Source organism: Hyperoodon ampullatus, assembly GCF_949752795.1.
Source record: "Hyperoodon ampullatus genome assembly, chromosome: 2".
NCBI lineage: Eukaryota > Metazoa > Chordata > Mammalia > Artiodactyla > Ziphiidae > Hyperoodon > Hyperoodon ampullatus.
This window is the reverse complement of record NC_136915.1, coordinates 18,827,628-18,848,064: the sequence shown is the minus strand read 5'-3', so window position 1 is coordinate 18,848,064 and position 20,437 is coordinate 18,827,628. Positions and strand designations below refer to the sequence as shown.

General features: G+C 51.3%; 1 protein-coding gene across 4 annotated transcripts in view; it reads right to left on the bottom strand.

The window, feature by feature from the left end:
* Positions 1-17,458: 17,458 nt before the first annotated feature.
* The window catches only part of EPHB2 (EPH receptor B2), a gene marked incomplete at both ends in the record, with an annotated part of 185,769 nt that continues 182,790 nt past the window's right edge, over positions 17,459-20,437 (bottom strand). For 3 of the 4 annotated variants that reach the window (XM_079698730.1, XM_079698731.1, XM_079698732.1), the window contains 3 exons: positions 17,712-17,820; positions 18,370-18,525; positions 20,006-20,199. In XM_079698730.1, the coding sequence (XP_079554856.1) occupies positions 17,712-17,820; positions 18,370-18,525; positions 20,006-20,199 (459 nt within the window). Of the gene's footprint in view, positions 17,627-17,711; positions 17,821-18,369; positions 18,526-20,005; positions 20,200-20,437 lie in introns of those variants that run through there. The other variant, XM_079698729.1, reaches the window with a different exon arrangement.

Below are 20,437 nucleotides of genomic sequence, written 5' to 3'. Positions count from 1 at the left end.
ATTGAGTTATTTGTAGTGAGGTGGACGGACCTAGAGTTTGTCATACAGAGTGAAGTAAGTCAGAAAGAGAAAAACAAATGCCGTATGCTAACACATATATATGGAATCTAAAAAAAACCCCCCAAAACCAAAAAAGCTGGTCATGAAGGACCTAGGGGCAGGACGGGAATAAATGCGCAGACCTACTAGAGAATGGACTTGAGGACACGGGGAGGGGGAAGGGTAAGCTGGGACAAAGTGAGAGTGGCATGGACTTATATATACTATCAAACGTAAAATCGATAGCTAGTGGAAACCAGCCACATAGCACAGGGAGATCAGCTCGGTGCTTTGTGACCACCTAGAGGGGTGGGATAGGGAGGGTGGGAGGGAGGGAGACACAAGAGGGAAGAGATATGGGGAAATATGTATATGTATAGCTAATTCACTTTGTTATAAAGCAAAAACTAACACACCATTGTAAAGCAATTATACTCCAATAAAGATGTTAAAAAAAAACCTTATAGAGTTATAATTTACATAAAAGGAAATGTACACATTATCGGGGTACATTTTGATGATTTTGACAAATGTATACCCCTCACCACAATCAAGATATAGAAAAGTTTCATCATCCCCTAAACGTCCCTCCTACTGCTTTGCAGTCAGTCCCCTCCCCTGCTCTCAGGCCCGGGCAGCCACTGGTCTACTCTGTCACTTTAGATTAGAATTTCTTATAAATGGAATCATATAGTGCAGGCTTTTGTGTCTGCTTTCTTTTGCTCAGAAGGATGTTTTTGGGGTTCATTCATGTTTTTGTGTATATCAATATTTTGTTCCTTTTGATTGCTGAATAGTATTCAGTTGTATGGATATGCCACCAAATTGTTTATCCATTCACCTTTTGATGGATATTTAGGTTGTTTCTGGATTGGGGCTTTATGAAAATGCATTCCTGTATAAGTCTTTTTTGTGTGTGAATACATGCTTTCATTTCTCTTGGGTAAATATCTAGGTGTGACGCCATGCAGTATTCCAAAGCACTGGTACCGTTTTATGTTCCTGCCAGCATATGCAGTGGTTCCATGTCTCCACATCTTTGCTACCACTTAGCATTGCCAGTCTTTTCAATTTCAGTCACACTAGTGGTTGTGAAGTCCTGTCTCACTGTAGTCCTGTGGTTGTTTTGTTTTGTTTTGTTTTGCCAAACCACGTCGCTTGCGGGATCTTAGTTTCCTGACCGGGGATGGAACCCGTGCCCCCTGCAGTGAAAGTGCTGAGTCTTAACCACTGGACTGCCAGGGAAGTCCCACTTTTTCCTTGTATTAATGATGTCTTTTGAAGGGCAAAAGTTTAAAAATTTTGAGGAGTCTTATGCCTGATAAATCTAATACAAAATTTGGGCTTGCATTTTGCATGTCCTTTTAAAAATTAAACATTTGATTTTGAGATAATTGTAGATTCACATACAGCTGTAAGAAATAATCAGTGTACCCTTTATCCACGTTCCTCTCATGGAAACATCTTGCAAAACTATAGTACAGGGCCTTCCCTGGTGGTCCAGTGGTTAAGACTCTGTGCTTCCAACGCAGGGGGCCTGGGTTTGATCCCTGGTCAGGGAACTAGATCCTGTGTGCCGCAACTAAGGATCCCACATGTCCCAACGAAGATCCCTCGTGCTGCAACTAAGACCCAGTGCAGCCAAATAAATAAATAAATATTTTAAAAAACTATAGTACAATATCATAAGCTAGTTATTGATGTTGATACCGTCAAGATACAGAACATTTTCATCAGCACAAGAATCCCTCCTGTTGCCCTTGTCTAGCCACACTCACTTGTTTACCAACCCACCCTGTCCTTAAGCATTGGCAGCCACCAATCTGTTCTCCATTAATGTAATTTTGTCATTTCAAGAATATTATATCAATGGAGTGATGGAAGAAATTTTCACATATTGAGGTATGGGAAAGTCATTCTGGCTTATACATACATGGTTTAGCTTGTCTTTGTGGCTTATCAAACATACACTGTTGCTTTCCTCTAACCATTAAAGAAAAGGTTGCATTGTCCAGAAGTAAAGAATTCCGTTTTGAATACAGAGATAAATGCCTCCCTTCCTGGGATGTCAATGCTACTACTTCTTCGATGATTAGTCTCCCTCCCCAGGCACCAAGGCCATACTGACTTCCTATGTATGTACAAATCTGTATTTTGGGAGAAACTTTGAAGGAATGTACCCCTGTCATGTTTGATGTTCTTTGTTCTGACAAGATATAAAATTGCGCTGAAAAACATGCTCTCTGGAGCAGTTCCTCAGAGCTACCTGAGAGTCTGTCTCCTGGGCTTTGGTCCTCAGTTTGGCTCAAATAAAACTCTTCTTTATTCTTTTTTGTTTTTAATTAAGTTTATTTATTTTATTTTTGGCTGCATTAGGTCTTCATTGCTGCGTGAGGGCTTTCTCTAGTTACGGCGAAAGGGGGCTACTCTTCCTTGTGGTGCATGGGTTTCTCATTGTGGTGGCTTCTCTTGTTGCAGAGCACAGGCTCTAGGTGCACGGGCTTCAGTAGTTGTGGCTCGCGGGCTCCAGAGCACAGGCTCAGTCGTTATGGTGCACGGGCTTAGATGCTCTGCCGCATGTGGGATCTTCCTGGACGAGGGATCGAACCTGTGTCCCCTGCATTGGCAGGCGGATTCTTAACCACTGTGCCACCAAGGAAGCCCCCTTTCCTTTATTCTTATTACAGATTGGTTATTGATTATTTCTGTTGACAGGAGTCACACAGTGTGTAATCTTTGGGGTTTTTTTCTCACTGAGCATAATTCTCTGGAGATTCATTCAAGTTGTTGCAAGTGTCAACAGTTTGTTTCTTTTTGTTGCAGAGTAGTGGTTGGTTGCATGGTACGGATGCACCACAGTTTATTCAACCATTCACTTGGTAAAGGACATCTAGGTTGTCCAATTTTAGATTGTTATGAATAAAGCTGCTTTGAACATTTGTTTGCATGTATTTGTGTGAACATAAGTTTTTATTTCTCTGGGATAAATGCCCAGGAGGGCAACTGATGGTTGAATGATACCTTTTTAAAAAAAGAAACTGCCAAACTATTTTCCAGAGTGGCTGTACCATTTTATATTCCAACCATCAATGTATGAGTGATCTAGTTTCTCCACATTTTGGCCAGCATTTGGTATTGTTACTATTTTTATTTTTGTAATTCTAATTTTCTGATGACTAATGATATCGAAAATCTTTTCATATGCTTTTTTGCCATCTGTATATCCTCTTCAGTGAAATGTCTCTTTATGTCTTGTCCATTTTCTAATTGGATTTTAAAAATTGTTGAGTTTTGAGAATTCTTTACATATTCTAGGTACTATTCCTTTGTTAGATATATAGTTTTCAAATATTTTCTAGTCTGTAGTTTGTCTGTTCATTGTCTTAACAGGGCCTTTCACAGAGCAAAAATTTTAAATTCTGATCAAGTTCAATTATGGTAGGCTGGATAATGACCCCCCAGAAATGTACACATCCTAATCCTTGGAACCTGTGAATGTTAACATTATATGATAAAAAAGAACTTTATGGTTGTGATTAAGTTAAGGATCTTGAGATGGGGACACTACCTTGGGTTATTGGTGAGACAGGCTGGGACCTGGGACCCTTTGCTGCAGTGCTGCAATGCTTGCACCTGGACACACCTCTCCTTGAGCAGCAAAATACAAAGAAACTGTATGGGACTAAAAATAACTGCATGCATGGGCAGTTGGGGCAAATTCTGGACCCAAAAGATACAAAGAGATCAAAAAACCCAACTGTCACTTTTGAAGAGCCTGGAGCAAAAACAGGGTGCTGGGAGCAAAAGCAGGGTACTGAACATGGCCCCTGCACACAACACCACTAGAGGGGTGGACAAAACACCTAAGCCACCCCTCTGGCCCAACCCCTGGACACATCCCTACCCTCACCCCATGTAAGGAACAAGCTCGCCCCCACCTCCGGGAGCCAAGGTGCGGGCAGCCTCTGGAAGGTGGGAAGGCAAGGGAGCAGATTTTTCCCGAGAGCCTTTAGGAAGAACACAGCTTTGCTGACACTTGATTTTTAGGCCAGTGGGCCCTGTGTTGGACTTCTAAACTCCACAACTGTAAGACAGTAAATGTGTGTAGTTTAAGCCACTAAATTTATTTAGCAATTTTAGGTAATTTGTTACGGCAGCAACAGGAAACTTATACACCTGCAGGTCAAGGGGGTGGAAACTGAGATCCAGGAAGGTTTAGCAACCCACTCAAGGTTGCACAACTAGGGGCTCTTTGAGTTCCAGAATCACCGCTCATGTAGCCATGGACGAGAGGTTTGCCTGCCCTGCCCCGTCCTTCCAAGGGCATTTGCAGGCTTCTCACTCCCTCTTCTGTGACCCTAGCAGTCACCCTTTATGTCATGAATGCAGAGAGCCTAAGATTTAGACCTGGAAGAGTTCTTCGCCATCATCTCATCACGAGTGAGATGAGTTTCTAGTGGTTTCTGAGTATCTTTCAGCTATATCTTTTTTTTTTTTTTTTTTTTTTTTTTTGCGGTACGCGGGCCTCTCACTGCTGTGGCCTCTCCCGTTGCGGAGTACAGGCTCTGGACGCGCAGGCTCAGCGGCCATGGCTCACGGGCCCAGCCGCTCTGCGGCACGTGGGATCCTCCCAGATCGGGGCTCGAACCCATGTCCCCTGCATCGGCAGGCGGACTCTCAACCACTGCGCCACCAGGGAAGCCCTCAGCTATATCATTTTTGTCTCAGAAACATCCAAATCCAATCTTTAAAACAGTTAAAAGCAGAATTATTCTGGAGGAGGTGGAGTTGGAGGTGGAGGCGAAGCTCAGCCCACCAGGCCCTCCCTTTTCTCCTGTACAAGGTCTGCTGGGCACCTCCTTGGGACTCAGGGCTGCGAGTTGCAGCGTTTGAAGTCTCCTTCCATGGTGAGGAGTCGGGGGGCCTGTCGCATTTCTGTTTCCGCTGGTTTTCACGTGGCTGCCTTCTCCTCATTGGTTAGCTGTCTACTCAAATTCTCCCTCGGGAAACCATCCCTGCTGCTCTGTCTAAAGTCTGCTGCCCTCTCCAACTGGCATCATGAACACCTGCTGGTTTCCTTCCAAGGACTTGTGACAATTTGCCTTTATTCCATTTCTTTGCTTAAATAAGGGCTGTCGAATTCACGAAGGCAGAGACCTTGTCTCTCCTGCTCCCGGGTGTATGTAACCCAGTTCCCGGCACAGTGCCTGGCGTGAGAACACACTCAAAAAATGTCTGCTGGGCTTCCCTGGTGGCGCAGTGGTTGGGAGTCCGCCTGCCGATGCAGGGGACATGGGTTCGAGCCCTGGTCCGGGAGGATCCCACATGCCGCGGGGCGGCTGGGGCTGTGAGCCATGGCCGCTGGGCCTGCGCGTGCGGAGCCTGTGCTCCGCAACGGGAGAGGCCAAAGCAGTGAGAGGCCCGCGTACAGAAAAAAAAAAAAAAAAAGTCTGCTGTTAGAAGAATGAAGCTCAGAGAGGGGAAGCAACTTGCTGTGATCACACAGGCATATAGTGGCAGAGCCAGAATGAAGGTCAAGTCATCTGGCATCTTCCATCAGTCAGTCTCTGGCCTATGGTTAGTGGTCACTGTGGGCAGCTGGGAGGGGTCAAGACTGGTCAGGGACAGACACATTAAGGGCTGGTTGCAGTGAACCATGAGCCTTTCAGAATGACCTACAAGGACTTCAGATAATATGGTGGGATTTCCCTTCTGGTAAGATGAAGACTCATGAAGGGAAGACCCAAGCCAGGACCTCTGGTTGTGGACCTCGTGCCAGGGAGGCCATGCCACAGCTTTCCCACCTACAGGAGGAAGAGAGAGGGAAGAGGGGAAGATCCCAGGGCCTCAGTCAGGGAAGAAGCCTGAACAGACTCCCTCTTGAGGGCACTCGGAATTGATCACCTATTTCTCCAAGCATAATGGAATTAAAAAGAACAGTTGGAAGAAGGCAATGCTGAAAACCCAAGGTGCGACCCTTTATGATGGAATTCCAGGCCTCAGGGACAAGTGTGGGGCTCCCTGGCATCCACTCAATCACACCATTTAAGGAAACTGCGAAAGAAGTCAGGCAGTGTTTAGATAATTGTCATGGCAACCCTGAGGGTAGGGATTATAAGCCCCATTTTACTCCAGGAAGTGAAGTGACTTGCCCAAGGTCACAAGTTTATCAGTGGGGTTCCATCACAGCTCTGCAGGGCCCCATAGCTCTTTCTACCACTTAGAGGTGTGAGCTAAGGGTGAGCTTTTTGGGGCAGGTCACCCGAGCCTGTGCCAGCTGGGCTGGACATCTCTCATTCTCCCCTGGACCTAAGGTCTCCTTCTTTGGCCTCAGAGTCTCCAGGGTTTAGTGTCCCTGGAATAGTATGAGGGGAGGGTCCAGCCTCAGGATTGGTTTTGAAGAGGGAGGAGGAGGAAGAGGAAATTCTGTATATTGTGCTGAAGTACCCTAGGAACGCAGAAAAGGTGTGGAGAGAGAAGATTCCAGATCTTCCTGAGCAGGGAGTTTGAAAATCTAAGAAACAGTGGAAAGAACTCAGTTTTAGAGTAAAATATACCTGGGTGTTACCCCAACCAAGCCCCATTCATCTTGACCTTGAGCAGTTAAGACACCCCATCTCTGTGAGCCTCAGTTTCTACTGTTGTAAAACAGGACAAGGGCCCAGGGTAGTGCTGGAGCCAGTTGTTACATTTTCAGGAATTTTGTGAAGCAGTTATTAAACAATGCCATCATTAAAAATTATATAAATTTACAATAGCATAAAGTGTGTTAAAAACAAAGACAACACTCAAAACAAATCGCTTCCTAATTATTTTACTATGTATTACTGTTATTTGTATTCTTGAGGTTATTTACATCTATTGTATCTGAATTTTGGAAATATTATGTAACCATGTGTTGCTGAGCTCTGCTTTCTGCCACATGAGGACACAATGAGAAGGATAAGTTCGCAGTCTGCAACCCGGAAGAGAGCCCTCCCCAGAACCAGGGCCATGCAGGTACCCTGATCTTGGACTTGCAAGCCTCTACAACTGTGAGAAACACATTTCTGTTCATAAGCCAAAAAATAAAAAAGATATGTTGGGCTTCCCTGGTGGTGCAGTGGTTAAGAATCCACCTGCCAATGCAGGAGACACGGGTTCGAGCCCTGGTCCGGGAAAATCCCACATGCCACGGAGCAACTAAGCCCGTGCGCCACAACTACTGAGCCTGTGCCCTAGAGCCTGCGAGCCACAGCTACTGAAGCCCGCGCACCTGGAGCCCGTGCTCCGCAACAACAGAAGCCACTGTAATGAGAAGCCCGTGCACGGCAACGAAGACCCAACGCAGCCATAAATAAATAAATTTATTTAAAAAAAAAAGATACGTTACTGAGCATCTCTTCCAAAGTCTGTTGTTCAGTGACTCACACTGGTAGTTTGAAATTGACCTTGATGGCCACTTACACTGTAGAAAATGGCAGTTGCTGCCCATCAGGGCTTGATTTATTTATCATTGTGTTGATTGTCCAGACCTAAGAAAGTAATGGATAACATGTTAATGCAGATTAAATCGAAAACTGTGACGTAGTGAATAGCACAAAAAAACTGAGGAAATATTCTTCCAGTATTTGAAAACTATTATCTGATTCAGTAAAGAAGTCATCCATGGCATTGTGGAGCGAGAAAAGTTCCAACATAAACCTTCGTTGTTTCACTTAAAAAAAAATTGAAGTATAGCTGATTTTCAGTGTTATTTTGGTTACAAGTGTGGAACACAGTGATTCGATGTTTTTATAGATTATACTCCATTTAAAGTTATTATAAAATATTGGTTATAGGGCTTCCCTGGTGGTGCAGTGGCTGAGAGTCCGCCTGCCGATGCAGGGGACACAGGTTCGTGCCCTGGTCCGCGAAGATCCCACATGCCGTGGAGCGGCTGGGCCCGTGAGCCATGGCCGCTGAGCCTGCGCGTCCGGAGCCTGTGCTCCGCAACGGGAGAGGCCACAACAGTGAGAGGCCCGCGTACCGAAAAATATATATATATATTGGTTATATTCTCTGGGCTGTATATTATATCCTTGTATCTTATGTATTTTATATCTGGCAGTTTGTATCTCTTAATCCCCTTCCCCTGTCTTGTCCCTCCTCCCTCCTCCCTCCCCCATTGTTTCACTCTTATCTTACTCCTTGACTCAAATAGAGGTGTCAGCCAGCATTCCTGAAGTATGCTTGGCGAGTTGGTTGGTACACACTTACTAGCACACCCCTGGTAATACGCCTCTCTGGTGGCTCTGGGCACTCAGCGACACAGTGTGGATGGTGGTGCCGGGGGTGGCAGTCTCCATCAGCTGCCTCCTCCCCGAGCCATGCCCGATAAACTTGAGATCTGCGGATAAAGAGCATGCTGGCCGAGTAACTACAACCTCAGGAGAAATTTCCTAGTTCCTCATCCCAACCAGATTGGCTGCTCCTGGGTTCTTACTGTAGAGAAATTCTGGAGCCAACATCCTGGACCCGAGACACAGTATTATTAAGTCAGGAGTTGGGAGCTGGGAAGAGGCATCTAGGGCAGCTGGTAAGGGGATAACCTTTGGTTCAACGTCTCTGCTTTCTGCCCCATCACTGTGCCTCTAGGTCCCCACCCACTGGCCGGGACCTTCGCTGGGGTGGGGAGCAGGGGGCAGAGAGTCAAGTCGTCACCACACCCCACCAGCCCAGGATGCCAAGCTTCCTCTGAGGCTCAGGTCTGGCCTGTTATCAGCCTCAGCCCCCAGGGGGCAGAGTGGTTCCATAGAAAGGAGGCCTAGCTCACCCTTCAGTCCATCCCCCTGCCTTCCATCCCAACCGGTATGGCAGGGCTGCTCCTGGGGGCAGTAAGGGAGTAACTTACTGAGCCCCTGCTATGTGCCAGGCTCTCTGCTGGGCACTGTGGCACCCGTTAACTATCTAAGCTTCACAAAGGTCTTGCAAGGTAGGGTCTGTCATGCTCTCCCTGGTTGAATGTCAAGCCATCAGGTAGACCTCCCACTACCCTCCCCTCTGACATCTACCCCCACATGTTTGTGGGCCCAGCTTCAGCCTCAGCACCGCTCTCCCTCTGAGCACCAGGGCAGTACCCAGACGCTGGGGAACTTCTCCAATTATACTCCCAGGGACACTGAGAGCTGCTCCCTCCACAAGGGGAGACCCTGCAAATGATAACACTTTTTTAGAGATTCACATTGTGCTTTTGGCATAGTTAAGGCTCTGCAATATCCCGAAGTAAAGAAATCTGATCAACTTGCCCAAGCCCAGAATTTGCCTAACGTATTTGACCATGGAACCCTCCCCCAAATCCCCTTTCTTGAATTTGACACACGTTTATTGAGAGCCTGCTATGAGTCAGGCTTTGTCCTCATTGTGGAGAACACAGCAGAGTGTATGACAGACATGGGCCCTGCTTCCTCCCGGCAAAATACTAAGAGCTAACGGTTGTGAGTGCTGAGCACTTGACGGGCTTCATCTCATTTCATCCTCACCTCTACTCCAGGAGTTAGGCATTATTGCCCCATTTTACAGACATGAAAATGAGGCTCTGAGCAATGATGTGCCCTCTCCAAGGATACATAGCTAACTAATGGCAGAGTTGGGATTCAAATCCTAGGACCCCCTGACAGCAGAGCTCGAGCTCTTAAACATGAATGAATGTTCTTAGAACACTTAGGAATTACTGCTCGAGTTCAACACCCCAGGCCAAGTCCCCACCCCAGCCCCAACCCTGGCTTCATCCTTAGCCCTGGAAAACTCCTAGTCACTCTTCAGAAACCTGCTGAGGACCTTTAGGAGCTCCTGTTTGTTCCCTGGTGAACCTCAGGGAGAAAAAATACTGTGAGTCCAAGTAATAATTTTTGCAATTCACATTTATTTTGGGGAAAAAAAAGGTTCTGCTAAAAATACTCCTACAAAGGCATTGGAGTAACAGGCTCAGGGTTGCTCATGGAGCCAGTTGGTGAGATTTCCTCGGTCATAACAGTGGGGGTCCCGGGAGCCAGGGCTGACCCACAACCAACAGAGCCCCAGCTGCGTCCCTCCCTGACTCCCCAGCATTGTCAGGAAAACCCATATTTGTGACCAGAAGAAACAGAGTTCTGTGAAACCACACCAGACCCCACGGGCCCCAGTTGTGAACTCTGGCCGAGGTTAGAGTGAACCGCTCGGCGGTGGGCAGTCCAGGTGCCCACACCCACTGCCCATGGCTCAGACAGCGGGTTCAGGAGGCCAAGTTCAGAGGGGGTGTCCGAGTGCCCCCAAACAGGGTGCTCCTTGGGGATCTGGATTTGATTGGCAAAGGGTCTGACAGTGGGGCGGGGCTGAGTGGGGACCACAGGTAGCGGCGTAGCATAGTGATTACGAGGGCAGATACTGGGCCAGAGACCACTGGCTGACGGTGTGACCTGGGAAGGCTACCACACACGTCTCTGAGTTTCCTAGTTTGTGGAGGGGGAATAATAATTGTACCTGTTTCACAGAGCTGTGTGAGGGTTAAGCAAGACACCGTGTATAAGAAGTTAAGCACAGCACCTTGCACACTGTTGGCACTCAAGAAATAGCAGCTATGATTAGGGTTTGGGGCTGGGCATGGCCAACCAGGAATTGCTCTTCTGTGGAGTCGAAAGAGGCTGGCTGTGAGTGAGTGTCCCTGCCGGTCCTACCCCAGGCCAACCTCAGGGGCTCAATTTCTTGCCCCCTGCCCACCAGAGTCCCTGTCCACGGAGGGGAAAGCAGCCAGACTGATTACCAGGCTCTGAGCAACCCAGAGGCACCTCTTTCAGCTGGTCTCCCAGATTCCATAGGCAGTGGTCTCAGCTGGGAGGTGAGGGGGTCCTTTGTATGGAGGCAGGGACTGTGTGGTCACGGAAGTTGCATCCTGACTGTTGGAGGGAAGGCACCTGACTCTGGGGTTTGCAGCAAGACCCTATGGCTTCCCAGTGTTAAGACTTGGGTTCTGAACAGGGGGGTGGTGTGCTTGGGAAAGATTCCTCAGCAAATCCCTGGCCCTGCAGCTTCCTCTCTAAGGGGGTGGGGGGTGTCCACCCCAGATGAGTCCCTCCTTAAACTGAGCCACTGGGGCCCCTACTAGGCTCCTGAACTGAGCTGTCTAGCCCACCAGCCAGTGGGCACTGAGGGCTGTGTGGGGCTTTGCTGCAGCCTGGGGTAGTCAGCTCCCCGGCCACTGGGAGGGCCAGGTGTGGGCAATTCTACCCCTCTACCAGGGAGGGAAATCCACCATCACACTCAGAAGGAGGTGATTCAGATTCAAAGGATGGAGTTGTTAGTATTTGTTTTTAGCTGTCTCCCTCCCCATCTCTTTCTTTCTTGCTCTTTGTGCTTTGTCACTGCTGGGACCCTCAGGTTTGGGGATCAGACTTGAACAATGGGACTTGAAATTTCAAGAATTGGCAGCATAGAATCATATGGTAGTGGAATCTTAAAAACATGGAATCCTGTTGGAATCTTAGAATTATGAGGTTTTGCTGGAATCTTCACCCATGGAATGTTAGAGTTTTGGACTCTTGCAGAGTCAGCAGGGCCCCAGAGTGTATGTGGGCCTGGCTCTGACCTCCTCCCTCTGCCATCTCCCTTTCCCCTCCTCCAGCAGGGGCCATTAGACCCTGAGTAAACACAGGACCTTCACTGCCTCTTCCTCCAGGGAAAGCCGTGCCTTAGTCTGGGTAGCAGAGGCTGGTAGCAGGGAGTTATATGAAGCTCCAGGTCCAGCTGGAAGCCCCACCCTGCCTTTGTCCGGCCCACCTGGCCAGGTGCTGAGTGAACAGACCTGGATCATAGCCTTGAGGCCTGTGGGGTCTCCAGAGGGTGGCCCTGGGAGGACTGCTGGGCCTCTGTGAAGTATTAGGTTCCTGTTCCTTCTTGCTATATCAGCTTTCCTGAAGCAGCCTTCAAGCTGTGAAGCTAAACTCAGACAGACTCTGGGTCTGGGGAGGCGGGGGGTCTAATTTTCCTGAAAGCTTAGCTCAATACATTCCTGAGGGTCAGCCCTTTCCCCCACTTCATGGGTCCTAATCCATGTCTGAGTTTGGGCATCTTATCTGACGATGTCCTGCTTTCTCCTAATCCCTGTCTACGCCAGACCCTCTCCCTGCAGACATCAGGGCACAGTTCATCGTGGGGGAAGTGAAGAGAGAATTTCAGTGTCTGGAGGAATATCCTGGAGGAGCTTGTTAAAAACAGGGGCTCCTAAGCCCAACCTTGGCTATTCTGATTTAGGGGGTCAGGGTGGAGCAGGCACACGGCCTGGCTGGAATCCTCTGGGAATCACCTCTGAGAATCTGATTCCTCACTCATAGAGTGGGGATGGTGACACCCATAGGGTCCCGCACGTGGGACTGGTGTAGGCTAAGTGTTCAGCGATTAGTGCAGTTGCTGTGGCATCAGCCTCCTGAGACCAGCCTCTGATGGGGAGTCCCTGAGTCTTCTTGTGTCACAGAACAAAGGCCAAGTCACTTCCTTTGATTTCCCTGAAGGGGAATCTGGCCAGCTTCGAGGCCATAGTCCATGCTGTTTTATGGTAGGAGCCATTTCATGGGAGGCTGGGTCAAGGTGGGCAAGGTGGAGCATGCATGTGTGGTGAGATTCCCTAACCTCCCTCTGGGTTCCCCAGCATAACACACTACAGAAAAGGGCAGGACCCCGCCCCCTTCCAACAGCATGTCTGGGTGATCTCTCCAGGGCCAGGGCGATGGGGCAGAGATGGGCTTCCTGAGCAGTTTGCATACCACTTACCCAGCCCCCAGCCCTGTTCGCTTCATCACTCCGCTCTGCCCCCCGTGGGGCTCTGCCTGCCTTCCCGTGCCCTTACCACCACCCACGTCTACTCCGCTCTGGCCATGAGTGGCAGCTCTCTCAGTGCCTGGCCTGGAGGAAACGGGGTGGGCATCTCAGGCGAATGCAGCTGAATTAAGAATCAGGTAGCACAAAATCCAACCCTGCTGTTCCAAGCAGCTGAAATGACTCTTTGGATTATCTGCGTCAGTGAGTGAGGATGGAAAAGGAAGCAGCAGGGCCTGGGTTCTCCGGGAATAAATGAGGGCTTCTCCAGGGGGCTTTTCCCCACTCCGGGGGAGAAGGGGAGCTGTGAGGCATCCTGCTCCCATCTGATGGCCGAACCGACTGCTCCTTCTAGCACCTGAGGCTGACTCTGCCACTCTTGTTCTCAAGAACCTGCTGTGGCTGCACTGTGCATCGTGTCCAAACTGCCTCAACCTCCCCTTAAACCAGCCCCCGCCTTCCAGCACTGCTCCGGTCCATCCAGAAACGACTCCTAACTGCTAACCATTCTGCCCTTTGCATCTTTGGTTACACTGCACCTCCCACTTGGAGTGACCTTTCTCTCAACGTCTGTTATTGTCAAGACAGCCTCCTCTGTGAAGCCCTCCGTGACAATCCCAGCCCATTTCCTCTTTCCCTTCTCTTACCAACCAGCATCCAGACATCAGGTGCTTCGTGTCATCTGAGTGTGGTGGAGTGGGCATTGGAAGCAGGTAGACACAGCCCTGCTCTGCCTCTTCCTGGCTATGGAATCCTGAACAAGCTACTTCCTCTCTCTGAGCCCATTCTCCCCCAGCACCCCCTCGCAGGGCCGCAGTGTACAAAGTGTTTCGCATGCTTGGCTCACCCAGTCCAGTCCTCTCATTTTACAAACGCGAGAGTGAGGCTCAGGGGAGCTGGCTTGCCCAGATCTGTGTCTTAAGTTAGTGGTCAGAGCTGCCACTCTGGTGGCAGTGTGCTTTTTCCCTAGCATCATGCCTCATCCTGACCTTCGAATGCATTTACATTATTTCCTCGGACAAGTCATCCAACCTTTGGTACCATTTGGAACTTCAGGGGCTCAGGGGAGAGCCAGAAGTGGCTGAGGGCCCAGCACCGGGGTGGGCAGTGGTCTGGGGCCATGACTGCTGCTTGTGCTTCAGCCAGGGGTGAGGAAGGGCTGGCACGGGGCGGGGGCTCCTAGTCTTCTGGAGATGAGCCCCTGATCTGAGGGGGGCGCAAAGCTAGTGAGTGCACACAAGGGGGTGGCAGAGAGCTCCCTGAGAGGGACCGACCAGAAATGATGGGGAAAGTCCAGCTGATGCCATCTGAGCAGGAGGCACCACTGGGTAGCGAACAGCCACCGGCCCAAGTCCCTAAGTATCCCCGACTGCCCCCGCCACCCTAGCCCCTACTCTGGGGCCTTTTGGTGTAGCACTACGGCCATCACCTATTCTGATTGGTTTGCCCACATCTTACCGGTTGATAAGACATTTAGAGCATCATCCCCCAGGAAGAGGCCTGCTGATCATCAACAGTAACCCATCTGACCCATCTGGGGGCGCTTCTGGGGCAGTAGGAGCGGGGGCGACAGCATGGCTCTCTATTACCCAGCCTGGTGCTGTGAAGATCTGCCTGTCACACCCTCTCAGAGCAGCTGGTCCCCATTTCCATGGTGCCCTGGCCCATGTTTGCAAGGCAGCTTTCTTTCCTCAAGTACCAACTGTGTGCAGAGCGGCCGGAAACTCCTCTCACACTGCTGGGCAGGTGGGGGCTGGCACTTGGGGAGGTTGAGCCAGGAAAGGATTAGTAACCAGGCAGCGGGTGGCTCAGAGCCGTGTGCCCGGGCGAGCAGGCAGCCATCAGTGGAAGGCGCTTGGCAGCATGGCCCACCATCCCCACTGAGAAGCAAGCAAGAGGTGGCGGGGGGAGCTGCCCCAGCAGCGGGGAGAGGTGAGCATCTGCCTGCACCCGGGACAGTCACAGCGATGTCTGTCTGTTACCCTGAAGTAGAGACAGAGGGTTTGGGTAGCACCCTAACTCTTGAGAACCAGGCACGTGGAGGCCCAGGACCACGGAGGACTCAGGACCTGAAGGGTGGATGGGCAGACGTGCTGGCTAGCAGACACCAGCCTAGCGGCTTAGGACAGGAAGCCATCTGACAGGAAGCACCGACTGCCAGCCCCCTATGGGGCCCCAGAGCAGTTGGGGGGACGGGCTGAGGAGACAGAGTTAATCTGAAGAGCATCAGGGCAGCTCCCTCCAGAAGGTGACCTTGTGTGTCGGGACAGCTGCCACCCGTGCTGGGCATCTTTGGGGCACAAAGGGCAGCTGGCTGGGCCAAGGCTGGCCAGTTCGTGGGAAACCAGCCAATGCCTTCCTTGTGGCTTGCTCTGCTGTTCCCCCTGGGGGGGCCCATGCTCCCCTCTAATCCCTTCCTTCCCCTTGCATCTCGGGCTCTGAGAACAGGTGAGTGACAGATGACAGGCTGGTCCGTGTTGGATGCTTGCTCTCACTGAGGGGCCTTTAGGTGACCACCTGCGGCATGAATCTTTCTCACTGGTCAGCCTCCCATGGACAAAGGGAAAGGTCCTGAGATGTGGCGTCCCTGGCTCCCCCTCCCCAGCCTCCTCCTTCCACACAAAGAATTTTGATTGTACGTGAGTAGAAGTCCATCTGCTCAGAGGATAATTAGAGTTGACCAGGATAAGGTGATAATACCTGTGGCTTTGACTGCGGATCCATGGGTTCTCCGGGACCCTCACGCTGCCGCCATCACAGCTCACTTAATACCTGGGCCCCCTTTCTCTGGCCCAAAAGAGCGAGTGCACTGCTGTCACCTCCCTGCTCCTAATGTGTCCTGCAGTGGTTCACACTGATCCGCAGGGCATCAGACTCCAAGTTCTGAGCCACTTACGACTCACTTCTTTCATTGCCTGTGCTTTTGACAAGCCAGAGCCAGAAAGGCGACATGGACCACTGGTGTCCTCCATGTGTTTTCTCAGCCCTGGGCCTTCTGGAACCCTGAGGTAGGAAAAGTCCCTTAGAAGAGCATCATGGGTCACTTGACATGTCCCAAAGGTGCCAGGGTCTCTGTTGGAACTGACAGAGAACAGGGGTCATTTTCTAACTAAAGTGTTTATTTCCATTCAGTTCACTAACCGATTGTTCTGCTCAGGTAGCTGCATTTGCTCATAGGAGAGAGTCTGTGGCCAGACTCCTTGGCTGATTATTTTCCCATGGCCAAGACTTTCAGACCTGGGCAAAGGTCTGGTGGAGGGAAAGAGGTGGGAGAGAAATCACATGCTTTCCTGGAAGGGGAGGGGAGGAGCACACCTGCACATGGTCCGAGGGTGATGCTCTGGAGGGCTGGGATATCACAGTGAATGATCTGGGTCCTGGCCTCGGATGCAGCCTGGTTTAGGCTCCCAGAGACAAAACCGGGTTCTGGCCATCCGAGGGCACTCAGGAACCTCGAAGGGGCCTGTTTGCCTGGAAAGTACTGGATAGACCGGGACAGAAGGAGATGGAGATGTGGGCAGAGGCTTCTGGCCCTGCAGCCTCCTCCTCCTCCTCAATCTGTTGCTTTCAAAAACAGTCCTGGGGTGGGATGCTCCTCCACCTCGGCCCCCACCCTCCACCCAAATCTCACTCAGTCTCTGAATGGCCCAGATGGCCCTGTGGCAGTTGGCTTTGGTGAGGCCTGGCAGCAGGTGGGAACTCTATGCAGGGGGGAGGAGGGAAGGGTGTCAATGAAAACCATATAAAAAATCCAGAAGTGTGCATATAAAATCTCGCCCTTGGTGTATTGCCTAAGTCAGTAAGCAGAAAGCACCTTCTTCCTGGAGAAGGATCAAGTTCTCAAAAGGTAGGAAATGTCAAAGTGTCACTTCATTGTCATAAAAAAAAAAACCAACCAACAAACCCCGCCCCCCCAAACCAAATCCACCCCTGACCAAAATACCCCCGAGTCCACAAATGGCTGTAAACAAACCCAGATGTAGGAGCAATCCTTCTCAGTGGCAGTCGTAGCTGATGGCAGTCATTGCAGCATCAGTCCTCCAGGTGTGGACTGGCAGGAGCGGGTGCCCAGCTGGGCCATGGCCGCCGAGCTGTGCACGTGACGTGGATGTGGAGCTGCAGACCGGGGGGAGGGGGATGGTCAACCTCAGGAAGGCTGACCTTTCTGGTGTCCCCACGTTCTCCCTGACCCAGGAGGACAAAAGTCCCTTTTCAGCCCCGGGAGCTGACAGGAGAAACAAGTCTCTTTCACTGGAGTTTCTAGAATATTCTCCAGAGACCGAAAAATTCTTCTGTTTGCCCAGAGGCAGCGGGACTGGATTTTCCAAGAGCGGCTCCGGGGGTGGCGGCCTGTCGCCTGCCCATCCACCTGGCGCGTGGCTGTAGAGTGAGACCTGGAAGAGCAGCCCCGGGGACGGGAGAGAAGTGTGGCCCCCGTCTCTTCCCTTCACATTTGTGTTCCTGAAAGTGTTTCTTGGCTCCGGCCAGGTCACCTTCCCAGAGGGAGTTGGAGAGAAACTGCTTTTGATCTCCGATTGGACAAACTGCATGAATCTCCCAAGCCCTTTTTTTCGTCCAAGAACAATGATCACTTTCCTTATGAGAATCCTCTTTAAAAACTATTCCTTGTATTTCCCGCCCCCTCCCGGGATCTATTTTCTTTTGTCCCCATTCCCTTTTTTCCATCATCTGAAGTTGCATGTGTTCTTGGTGACGTCTCATGGCTGGAGCGCTGCTTGGTTCTTCCTGTGGCCCGTGGCCTCCTGGCAGGTGGCTGACCCTGCGGTGGACGAAGAACCGGGGGCCGGCATGTGGGGCGGAGGGGGCGGGGCCTGGAGGAAGAGGTGAGCCGAGGCAGGTGAACGTCAAACCTCCACAGACTGGATCTGGTTCATCTGTGCCCGCATCACCTGGATACTGTTCAGGATTTTTTTCTGGTGACCAGCCAAGGTGACCCCAACCCGGAGAATGTCCCTTTGGGAGAGAAGCACGTGTGTTAGGGGAATGCGGGGGTGGAGGGTCTCTTTCCAGGTAGAGCTGCCTGGGCTTTTCCGGGGGTTTCCTGCTGGAGAGGGCAAGGGAGGGGGTGAAGGGCCTGGGGGAATAGGTGGGCGTCTGGAGCTGGAGTGAGTGAACGTTGAGATGGGAGGAGCCCGTGATTAGGAATCAGGGCGCCTAGGTGCACGTGTCTCCTCTGCTTCGGGGGAGGAGAAGGGAACCTGCATTTACTAAGTACCCAGTCATTCACTTTATATCTCCTTTCATCTTCCTACCACTCCCCAGTTTACAGAAGAGAAAACTGGGGCTAAGAAGGGTTCTGTGATTTGCCCAAGGTCGCGGCCAGTGGGTGGCAGGAGACCTGGGTGTTGATATGAATGTGAGTCCGTGTTGGCCGTCTTGCCCCTTGGTCCCCCATATCCCTGCTGGGACACTGTCTATTCCTCACTTTCCAGAGCCCCCCGCGTGGAGGGATGGGTGGGGAGGGGGGCTAATGGCAGTGGGTGGAAGCGGCTGGGCACTTACTCCATCATCATCTGCGACACGACATCGAAGGAGGTGAAGCCGGCATTGGCGAAGCTCTCCTTGTACTGCCCCATCTTGATGGCCTCCAGCCACTCGTCCACTGTGTTAAAGCTGGTGTAGTCGGGGATCGTGCGGTCCAGCAGCGGCAGGTTGATTCTGGGGGTGGGGTGGGCAACGGGGACGGTCAGGGCACATGCTGACCTGGGGGTGAAGGTAAGCACTACACTTGCAGGCTATGTGGGTACCTGCACGCGTGCATCCATGTGTGTGAACGCAGGTGAGTGTGTATGTATGTGAGCATTTCTGTGTGAGAGCAGGAGTGAGTCTGAACTCACGTAAATGTGCACACATATGTGTGAGTAGGCGAGAGTGAGTGTGTGCAGGACTCAAAGCTGGGGTTACCTGGAAAGTCTAGGGAAGCCTCTACAGGGACTGCGGAGAGGCTGGACCACAGTGGTGAGGCGGGAGATGCTTTGCCATGCTTCTTCTTTTGAGGAGGAGGGATTTCAGCTGGACTAACTGTGCTGAGTATTTGCTGTTTCCTCCCCTGATGCCATTCTGTCCTTCTCTACCGTGGTTGTGCTACAGGAAGCTGATCTTGTGGACTGCCTCTCCAAAGTCCAGACAGAGCTGGTGGGGCTAGTGGGAATGACTTCCTGGCAGGCGAGGTGTGAAGTGACCCTCAGGCTAAAAGCTCAGAGTGATTTTTATCTGAAGAATCAGGAGTGGCTGATGCAGGGTCGTGGTGAGGAGGGACGGGCAGAGGCAAACACGAAAATCTCTTGGCCCTAAGAACTCGGCAGGGGAAGGACTTGGGCCCAGAGAGTCTCTGGCCACAGGCAGCCCTGGACCCCGAGGACGTCTAGCCGGACGCCCCTCAGAAACCTTGTGTGATCAAGAGTCTTGAAGTGTAAGAGTGTGCAGGGCCAGGGCTGGCCTGTTGAAGCTGCCCGGGCAAGGCAGTGGTGGCTGCAGACCTGATGGAGGGCGCCCTGGGACCAGTGGGAGAAGCAAAGCTACAGGATCACTGGAGCTATAGCGCACCTCCTGAGCCGGTCTCTCTGATACAAGGATGGCAACCCGAGTGTGGGGCGTGCGTGCATGTGTTTGTGTGGTGAGTATGTACTTCTGAACGTGTGTGCTCAAGGACCTGTGGACGTGTGTAGGTGTGAGAGCCTGAGAATGGGTGTCTCCATGTGTGTGAGATTGTGTGTGAGCACAAGCATGAGCGTTTGTGCCCAGCTGTATGTTCACATACACGCACGGGACTATATTTGTGCGTGTACATGCATGTGTGTGTGAGCCTGGCCATGTCGAGGAGGTTGCACATGCGAGTCAGAGGGTCCAGGTTTAAGTGTGGAGGAGGAAACTGAGTGAGGAGTAAATCTATTCACCAAGATTCTGACGATATCTCTTAAAAGCTGTCCTCTCCGACCATACTTTAAAAGATGCTTCCTCTACCAGACTGGGCTTCCTTCTCCTTCTCAGGATAGTCTGTGTCCTGCACTCTGCACCCCAAGGTAGTCATCTTTCCAACAAACACTAGTGCTGTCCTTCCCCATCCCAATTCAGCTTTACCAGAGGGGGTGGGGCCAGGGCAGAACTGGGAAAAGGGGCGGGACAGGTGGGGCGGTACCCGGAAGAGAGGGGCGCCATGGCTTTGAGGCTGTTAGGGTTGCGGATCATCTTGTCCAGCGTGTTGACGATCTGGCCGAACTTGGGCCGGTGGTTGCGGTCCTTCTGCCAGCAGTCCAGCATGAGCTGGTGCAGCGCGCTTGGGCAGTCCATGGGTGGTGGCAGCCGATAGTCCTGCTCTATGGCATTGATTACCTGGGGACAACACAGGGGCCCGGTGGGGCTGGGTGGGTGAGGTAAGAGCATCTGCCCTCTGGCCTGGCCCATCTTGCCCCCAGTACATGGCAGGACAGACTTGCTTGGTTGCCGTGGCAACTACCTCCACTCCCTGGAGGCGGCCCCCGTATGTGCCTCATCCGGGTTCCCACCATCTGTGGCCTCGGTCTGGCCTGGCAGCTGGGTGTTCTGCTCCCCCCACTCACCCACCCAGCAC